This window comes from Gavialis gangeticus, unplaced genomic scaffold (assembly GCF_001723915.1).
Source record: "Gavialis gangeticus isolate Ggan-Ray unplaced genomic scaffold, GavGan_comp1, whole genome shotgun sequence".
Lineage (NCBI taxonomy): Eukaryota > Metazoa > Chordata > Crocodylia > Gavialidae > Gavialis > Gavialis gangeticus.
In genome coordinates this window covers 136224927-136235143 of record NW_017729025.1, presented here as the reverse complement: position 1 = coordinate 136235143, position 10217 = coordinate 136224927, and the positions used below count along the sequence as shown (strand labels likewise).

Genomic DNA, 10217 nt, shown 5'->3' with positions numbered 1-10217 from the left:
TTAGTTTCTGGATGGTCCAGGAATTACGTGAGAAGCAAGGATTTCTTTGGGTGATATCTTTTATTTGACCAACTGCATAGCTGAGATAATAGATAAGCTTTTGAATGTTTTGCATTTGAAACCTTGTCTAACTCTATTCTAACTATGCAGCTGGAAAGTGTCTTGCATTCAAAAGGTTGTCTAACTATATTCCAACTATGCAACTGGTCCAATGAAAGGTATCTTCCAAAGAAATCCTTGCTTTTAACTGTGTGAAAATTCAGTATTAATGGGTGCCCATACATAAGCAGGGAGGCTGCTCTGACGCACTGTAGTTACGAGTCTGTTGGAGTGTGCTAATTACTGCACTCCAGCAGCCTCCCACGCCTTGTGTATCAGTGTCCCCATGCTTCAAAATGGAGGCATTTGACAAGCTTTAGATAAAGCGTTCCTGCCACCATTTTGAAGTGTGGGAGCACTGATACATGGGACGCTCCAGGTGCTTTAATTGGGGAAGCTGTTGAAGCCACTCTAATTAAAGCACCCCCCACCCACCACACTCCCAGAGCATGTGTATTAATGCCCAATGTCTCCATTCTACAAATAAGGAGAGTTTTTTACAGAACAACAGGAGTGAGTTTGCCCAGGGTCAAACTGAGGTAGAAAAAGAAATTGAAATGGATTTCTTGACCTCTACACCAGCGGTTCCCAAACTCTGACAGATTGCGCACCGCCGATTTAAAACAATACAACCTTAAGTACCACCAGCAAATTTTTCACTTCAACCTTACGTACCACTAGCAAACTTTTGTCATATAAAGTAATTATAATAAATTTGTTAATGGGTACCACTAACAGGTTGTCTGCGTACCACTGGTGGTATGTGCACCACAGATTGGAAACCACTGCTCTAGACCAACACCATCTTCCCCCATTTCTCTGTAGACAAATCCAAGACTGGATTAAATACCAACCTGACTGTGAGAATGATCACTGCCCTATGGTGTCTTTTCTACAATCTGCAGTCTCTGGAGTTTCACCTATCACAGCATGGCATAGTTGTTGTCATTTAAGCCTTAGGATTTACATAAATACTACTACCATGTAAATAACCCTTACACCTAGGTCTGCCAAAAAAAAAATAAGGTTCTGCAACACTCAGTTTATAGATAAGAGAGAGAACCAATTTGTTCCACTCAACTAACAAAGGCCTTTCGCAGGAAGGCTGCATTTAAGCTAATCCTCTCTACTGGTTCAAAAGTAGAGCTGTGGCATTTTTGTCCTTCCTGTTGTGCCTTTATACCAGAGCACAACAGCACAACAGACACTGCTCAGCCTGGAATAAGTATAAAATTGTCACCACAAAACTTTACTGATGAACCCACAGCTTCCTTAGCAGGCCACATATTAGAACCTCTCTCTCTCTCTGAGAAACAATTTTCTTGTTGCTAATAAGTTCCACAAACAGCTTGTTATGTGGTATTTTTATTTTATACTACTCTATGGACCATCCCTTCATGCTGGGACTATTGTTTTTCTCTCATTCTCTCCACCAACTTGCTTCAAGCTGTGCTCCAGTGTCATGATACTTTCATTTCATCTTGTCATAATCAGTATTTTCCTCAGTATACTGAGGTAATGATTGTTACTATAATACCAACGGGCAACCAGAGTCTTAACAGTAGTACAGATAACTCCTTTTCCTATTGAAAACAGAGTGGCATCACTTCTGTCAGACAACAGACCAGAAAGGAGGAAGTCTACGATTACATCTCAGTCTAAGTCTCTCATACTGCAGCATGGTATTCAATAGTATCATTTCATCACTAGACCATTTTACGTTCTCTTTGTATAGAGGAAGTCAGTTGTCCCAACTTACTGTGATACCTGCCACCATCCTCATGTCTTGCAAACAAACAAAAAATTCAAACCTGGCACTAAAATATTAGCTGGCAGAATGTATAGGCTACTACGGTTATATTTTCTGAACAGCTATCAGTGGTGAAAGACACTATTAAGTATGGCTATCTTCAGGAAGACAAGGGAGAAATGTTTTAGAAGAACTGCAGCACAATTTGGATTCTCTCATCTCTGTGTATAAGTAGTACTTACCAGTGGACTGACAGGCTCGTGGAAGGGTAGGCTCAGACTGCTGCAGAACAGGAAAAGCACCAACTTTTCACACTTCTGGAAAACACAAATTTACATTACGTATTTATTTTGTTTTTAAACGGAGTTGGGCAAAGTTTTGCAGCACCCACTGACTCAGTACTGTGACAACTGAAAGTTGCCATACAGCCTATGCAGCACTAATGCCAAAGGACATTTCACTTCAAACATTATGCAAATTATGTCATGTTAAATAAAGTTCAGTACTTTAAATCGTACAGGATGGTAAACTTTTATTCTACACTCACATCTATTTCAATACCTGATTAAAAGAAAAGCATAAACGATGTGAAAACTATTTGCCTAAGAACATCATTAGATGCAGCTGCTGATTTCTGCATGGAGAGTAAAATCAGGTGGAAGTCTGCACTCTTAAATTATCCAAGGAAACAATGATCCAACTGAACCTATAACATACACATATTTTATAACTGTCAGAAAAAATAACTATAAAAAGACTAGACTAGTCTAAAATGACCTACCAATTCCACTCCAGGATTGTGCTTAACCACCTGAGTGCACTAGCAGTTATATATTTATAACAAGTAACTGTATATATAATGATTGTTTTGTATAAATTGGAAAATTCACGTGTACAGATATCTCAATTATATAAAGCACACATTTGCAGAGAGTCTTGATGTCTTAATTTACTTTAACTTATTAAACCCATTGTTTTTAAGATGACAGAATGTTAAAGCAAACACCTCAAATAACACATCAAATAACCTAAAACCTGTTGTCACTCAAAAAAGCAAGTTTTGTCCAAGACACAACAGACTTTCTACAAAAACTTAAAAATATAGACTACAGTTACATTCATTCCCCCTCCCCCACTCCCAACCTGTCTCTCACCTACTAACCACTTCAATTTACATTTTAACTGACTGGCTTTCTTGCATATGTACTGGCTGCTTTACCACTCCATCCAGGAAGAGCACAGACCATCTGCAGACACTTCCTTAGCCTGACAAAAGGTGTTTGTGCCCAAAATCTTGCTAAGAAGATTTTTTCCAACTATTTGAGCTGGTCTAATAAAAGATATTGGATTTACCCAAAGAACCATGTCTGCCTCAAATAACTGGATACTTTTTCTTACAATTTTGTGAGATATACATTCATTGTTTCCCATTTTGTCCCACCCCTTTACAAATCTTTTCCCCAGTGCGGTTACACACAGCTACAATTCAAACAGAATTTTTGAACAGCTAACTTATTTTTTAGTAAGTTAGCTGCCATGGACCATTAACAATAAGCAATAAGCAAGAACCTCTGGCAGTAGGTGGTCAAACATACCCCATTAATATTGGAAAAAATATATTTAGTGGGACTGTGTAAAAATCCTGCAGTTCATGTTAACTTTATTGGCTTAACATGTTAATTTATATTACAGTTCCTTTTTTTGCGTCTGGAGGCAGTCTTCAGAACTGTTTGAGTAGCTGTACTTAACTCATCTTTGTCAACCAAGCAACAGAAATCCTTTTCTCTATTCAATTCCAAAAGATCTGAATGGTCTAAACATACATATATGATTGAGAGGCATAAGCCAATGTATTTGTTAGCCTTACTTCATTGGTATGGCGTATACACTGACTTTCTCAAAAAAAAATCAGTTTTCACAAAGGATTTAATGGATGCAGAGAGTGGCTACTGAGACCAACAGTTATTGTCTGGCTCAAGTCACTAAGTGCATTGCCATAATCTTCAAGCTGATCAATGGCCTACGTGAAAGGAATCAAGGATTTCAATAGGTGTCCACATCACAAAAACAGAGGCATAGTAAGCCTGGGAGTGGGATATACCGACTACTGTAGATGAAGAGGGGAGGGGAGGCATGGGTAAGGAGAAGGGAAGTCTTACCTGCCTGGGCTACTGATGCTCTGTTGCTGCTGAAGCAGCAGCAGCTGTAGCAGCAGCAGCCCCATGGCTGGGCTCCCTGGTAGCCCACCCTGGTGCTTCATTTCCTCCCCACACCCATACCCACACACTGGGTGCAGAGCTGAACCTGGCAAAGGAGGTGAACCAGTAGAGGAGAAAGCACCATACCATTTGCCCCACATGCCTCTCCCCCTCACCCCATGCCTAGATGCACTGCTGGATGCAACACTGCACTGCCAAGCTGCTATGCGCTGACAGGGGCAGCACAAAGCAAAGACTCCCAGAGAGGTGATTCTGGTGCCCCCTCATAGTCAGCATCCGGGGCTGATGCCCTGCAAGTCCTGCCTTAGTTACACTACTGTATAAAAATACCATCACAGCTGGCCTAAGCAGAGGTGTGAATGAAGGGAGGTATTCTGATTACAGAAGCTTAGGACAGATGAGCTAGGTGCAATGAGGAACCTTCCTCTGTTGTTGGCTTTGCTTTTTCTGCTTGATAGAAAAAGGAACTGACTTTCCAGTTCTGTCCACCTCAGCAACATTGCCTTCATCATAAAATTAAACGGGACTTTTTAGAAAGCCAGGAAAAGTGTAATGGGTGATTTAAATTGTACTTGGACCCCAACTTTCTGAAAAATTCTAGTAGTTATCATGCAAGACATCAAAATGCTCATGAGTCTCTACTGCAAAGGCATACTCTGATATTAAACGCTCTTTGTCTAACTACATTTGTACCCACCTTCTGATCACAGTCATCCAGGCCATGCAGTGCTTTGTTAATGTGCCTGTAGCGTGTGTTTTCACAGTCATACTCCACCTCTGGTTTCAATGGATTACAGCAGAGTGTGCATACCCATTCTCCCCTGCAGCACAATATTAGCAAAGTTTCAGATGAGATTTTTTCCAAGGTATTTCTGAACTGGAAAAGCAACTGGTGCCTAATGGGTTTGTATTTGTGTAATTTATAACTTACCTTCTCTATTTTTGTCTTGTGTTCATATTACAGTGCAACTTAATCACTAGGCTTACTGTGCTAGATGCTACCCAGAGTGAAAACCTCTCTCCAAAAGCTTTAGTATGGATTCATAATTCTAAACATCTACTAATAAAATTCAATCTGATTTAAGATAGATACCATTTCAGATAGTTTGTTAACTTGACTTTGGATGGAATAGAGGAACAGGAAATAGAACTAAAAGTATGTGTTAATACATGCCAGCAACATGACCAACTAAATGGCTTCAAGTATTCTTTTTTTAATATTACAAAATACGAAAAGCAGCCAATGAGATAAACACCAGTGATCCCAGCTGAGTCCCTAGTTAGCTACTATCATTATTTCTCACCCTTTGTTCTACACTGATGAGAACACTTGGCAGTCCAACTGAACCAGCAGGAATTACTTTAAGCCCTTACTGGTAATAGAGGAAGATATTCACCACACAGAATGGATACATTGGATACACAAAAAGATACTCATTACATCAATTACAGAAGCTTAAAGCTACATAAAGCTACAGAAGATTCTCCAAACCAAACAGATCCTAGTAAGAAAAACTATTTGTTAAATAGGTAGAGATACGAATTGGTAAACAACTCATTGTTATTTTACTGCATGTTTGCCAAAGTATATACATGTCCCCTACCCCCAATTCAATGCAAGTGTGCAGGGGAGTGTTAGCACATCCCTTTTGCAGCAGTTGCCAATCCCACACTGACAAAGACAACTTTAGGAGGGCCAGGGTTTGAATAACTAGTAAGAGACAAGACAAGACAAGAACACTACAGCCAGAAGAAGAGTTATTTAGTTAAAGCAACTAAATGACTTCAACAGAAACAAATCTGGCCTAGTAAACATACATTTTACATGCTATTTTGAAAACAGAGCATAATAATAATTTAGTAATTTCTAGGGGGTGGGAAATAAAATAATAAAAAAAAAAAAAACTTGCTGACTTGTGAGGACAAAGGACCACGTAAGCCTTATATCCCATATTTAAAGGGACTTGAGAGGCAAAGTTAATTGTGCTTCACAGAAACAAGGGTTCCTGACTTCTTTTATAAAATATTTACGTTAGAAATGTAGAATCTCGAAACTGAATTTATAGACTTTATTTACTCAACATCCTGTTTTAAATTTCCCGATTGAAAAATAACCCAGTGCTCCCTAGTTTGAATCTCGGTCACACATCAGGTCCTACCATTAGGCCTTGGCAAGTTGACAGATTACAGAGAAGTCCAGGGAGTAGTGCAGTAACTTTCAAAAAAATGGCCAAAGTGTGCTAAGCTTCCTCAGCAAATTTCAGGTCATCCAGGTATAGAAAGCCAAGCTGTCTACTTGCTTTGGTATATGGAGAAGGGATGAACATTTTTCCCTGAAGAAACTGAGAAAATGCTCTCTGAAATGAAGAACCCTGATTTTTCTGGTCCTTACGCTATTTTCTAATCTTTTGATGGAGCTGTCTGAACCTTGCCAGAGATTTCATGCACTATGTAAAGTTTTATTTGCCTCCAGCAGTTTGCAGTGATGCTTATCAAATTCAGGTCTGCCCCTCCTTTGTAGTGCTGGCTGGGTGGCCAGAGGAGAACACATGACTGAAAACTGATCTTGTTAAAAATTCGAGTGGCTCCTACTTTGGAAGAGCTTGTGGAAATCCTGTTGCCCTCTGTGAGATTGGCAAAGCAAAAAAAAGAAGACCAATAAAAGTTAAGAGAGACGCAGTGAAAGAGTATAACACTACCACATACAGTCCTCAGACAGCAGGCCAAGGCTCAAGGTTGCTTTAAGGATGCATTTATGTACTCACACTGGAAAGCTGAGCAGGGCTGGAACGTGACATGAGAGATGGAAGACCTTGGGACAGTGGTCGCAACACAACAGTTCTCCTCCATTCAGACAGACAGCACAGAAATCCTCGTTCTCAATTGGACTGATTTCCTGAGGAAGCGGAGGTTTTCTTGTGCTGGGAATGCCATTGTTAAGCTTATGATCAACAGGAAAGATATCTACAAAAGGAGATGGTACTTGTCCTGATGGGGGATTGATGGGGATTTTCCTATTTTCTGAGCCTCCCAGTTTGGGAATCTTTCCTTCAGATGGGTTATCTTGATTGACCTTGAAGGAAGAGAAACCCAGAATCACAGAATCATCATTTCCACATCCAAGCCCCTACATGTAAAATAGGTGCATCTTAAGTGGACTCTTGGATAGGGCACTAGATTTGGACTCTGGAGTCCCTATTTCCATTGGCCTGATGGGCAACTTGGGACCAGGCACTGCCTCTCTGTGCCTCAGTTGCCCCAGCTATAAGGAAGAGGTAGTAGTGCTAACCCCATGCCATATACCCCATGTATTTTCTTGTTTAGATGGCAGTTATATTTCATGTCACATCCACAGTGAAGCAAGTTATAAAGCAAATACATTCTTGCATCTCAGCAATCCAAAAAAAAAGCTCTGTTCTGCTTTTCCCATCCTACACTGTCATGTTATGACTAGAGCTATGTTGAGATGATGGAAGTTTTACACTACTGGGATGCCTCCAACATTAAAGAAGGAGCAGGGAGGAATACCACACAAATGTAGGTTATGTCTGCATTGTTATAGCAGGAAGCTCAGCCCTGCTGCTTAAGTAATAAACCCTGCCCTGGCATATTCACCCTGGAAATGAGGTGATGAGGACAGACTAGGGGTCCCCTAAGCCACCAGTTCTTCAGCCAAGCAGAAACCTAGTACCAGGGCATCCCTAGGACCTTGTTCCTGGAGTTGATGAAAGATGGCCTCTGTCACCATGGAGCAGACATAGCTAACAAATACCTAATGTGTTAACTATCAGGGGTGTGTGAAGTGGGCCCTATTCAATTCGGATTCAAATCAGGGACAGTGATTCAATTTGTTGATTTGTATCACTGTCCCTGATTTGATCCAGCCAAATCTGAACCTGAAGATTCAATGCTGATTTGGAGAATCAGCGATCTGGCCATAGACACAACTTTAAAAGTTTTTTCTACATACCTCAAGGTGCGGCTCGTGAACACTGCAATGCTGGGGTGGATGAATAATCCCACAGGAGTGTGGGGGGCCCTTCCACTTCTGGGTTCACCAGGGGGCATGATGGGGTCCCCCCTTGCGCCCTTCTGGTTCGGCAATCAGCTGCGGGGGGACTCCAGGTGCCCCCCCAGACCCAAGAGGCAGACCCAGAAGTGAACCTGAAGTGCTTCTGGCCCACTTCTAGGTCTGCTGCTGAGCATGCTGGGGAGCCCCTCGCACTTCTGTAGTGCGATGCACCCCAGCATCGCACTACTCATGAGCCCCTGCTACCTAGAGGTATGTAGAAAAAACATTTAAAGCTGTGCCTGTGTCCGAATCTCCAAATCTTTCCGAATCAATTTGAAGGGTTCTGATTCGATTCAGAAAGATTAAAGGGCTCTCTGATTCAGTTTGGATTCAGAGATTCACCACCAAATTGGGCTGAATCGCCACTGAATTGAATTGGGGACTGAAGCTTTGCACAGCCTCATTAACTATCTGTCTTAGGGTTTTATACTCCCACCCATCGCCATTGTGTTTCAGAGAATGTCAGGAGAGTAAAATTCATCAGCAGGTCTAAGTGAATCATACAAAAGCCTAGCATCATCTGTAACCATATATACAATGAGTCGGGGACAGAGAAAGCAAGCAAGCAAGCAAGCAAGCAAAGCATGATGCAAGCTCAACTTACTTTTATTGCCATACTGGAAGACTGGGTACCACATTCAACTATGAGAAGAAAAGTTCCATCTTGCTCACTCTTTTGTGGCTGGAGTTTGAACACTGGAAGCTCCCCAGATTCTGACACACATATTTTCAGACGTTCCAGTCGCACATAGGGGATCTTCAACTCCTTAGCATAAGTACTGAAATCAAAATGGTGTGTGGTAAGAGTTACTGGTATTAAATGGAATCATCTTCTCTTAATTTCAACTTTTTTCTTATATTACTACATTTGTTTCCTTTCTTAAAAGCCCTGATCCAATAAGTATTAAGTACACACTTACAATTGCAGTCAATGGGATTTAAGCATCTATTTGAGGGCTTTGCTAAACAGAAATGGGAATCCTTTTCTTTAAAATAGAAATACATCTTTAAATTCTTTGATGGATAAGGGCTTAAATCTCTGCCTAATACTTGCCCTCCTATCTTTGTGCTGTGACTACAGAAAGCCAGCTGTGTTTGACACTAGCATCAAGAAAGATTACACTTAATCTAATTGAAAAAAATTAGGAAAACAATATTTAGAAGTAAAATTATATATATTAATGGTAATATAATTTAGAGGTCTGTACTCCTCATTTTGCCATATATTTCTGGTTTGTTCAGTACTTTTAAAAATATAACTTGGATTAATTAGCTTTTTAATATAATATTTTAGTCTGTAAATATTGATATAGGTTGTATGACCATAAGCATATGAATACAACACTGCTTTGAAAACATAGTTCTCCAAGTCCGAGAGGACACTTTTAAAATGCATTCTCTATACTCTAAAATGGGTTAAACCCTTCAATTCATTTCAATAAATACAATCCCCATTATAACCAATAAATGGCCAGAAGAACATAGGGATCTTTAGCTACAATATAAAAATGGCTTCTTTTTTAACAGAATTATGTTTTACATCAGAAAAAAACAACAGATGATAACTGGTTATAAGTAACTTAGGTAAAATGAGGATTGACTTCAAGAAGGATCAGGATGCATCTTTGTTATTTCTGGTAAAGTGATAATTTACCTTCACTGGCATGCAATCTTTTTTAAAATCACCCAGTCCACCCTGAGCCCATACACAGCTGAATCCCTATTACATCCTGCTAGAAATGGAGTATTACAAATATATAGTCTTCTACAATTAAGGAACACAAAAGAAGAGTTGGGCAGAAAATAGTCTTTCTATCCCACATTTTTTTTAAAGATGTCTAACAATTTACCATTCCAGGCTGGAATGACACCAAAACCTTCTGAAGATAAGGAGGTGGGATGGGGTGGAAAACAAATAGTTTTATTTCAATTATTTTTCAATAAATACCAGCCAGCTCCCAGCCCCCTGCAGCAACCTCCCTTCTTCCAGCCCCAATGCTGTGCTCTGTGGATAGCCTGGTTGATTTAAAGCTTTACTTCTATTTAAATTGAATCAATGCTGAAAGGGCACCTGAGC

At 40.2% G+C, this 10217-nt stretch overlaps 1 protein-coding gene across 2 annotated transcripts in view; it reads right to left on the bottom strand.

The window, feature by feature from the left end:
* TRIM66 (tripartite motif containing 66) overlaps window positions 1–10217 on the bottom strand; it is a 102265-nt gene that overhangs the window by 9577 nt on the left and 82471 nt on the right. For both annotated transcript variants that reach the window (XM_019519610.1, XM_019519611.1), the window contains 4 exons: window positions 8745–8919; window positions 6834–7141; window positions 4766–4889; window positions 2092–2166 (listed from right to left, as the gene is read on the bottom strand). In XM_019519610.1, coding sequence (XP_019375155.1) covers window positions 2092–2166; window positions 4766–4889; window positions 6834–7141; window positions 8745–8919 — 682 coding nt within the window. The remainder of the gene's footprint in view (window positions 1–2091; window positions 2167–4765; window positions 4890–6833; window positions 7142–8744; window positions 8920–10217) is intronic.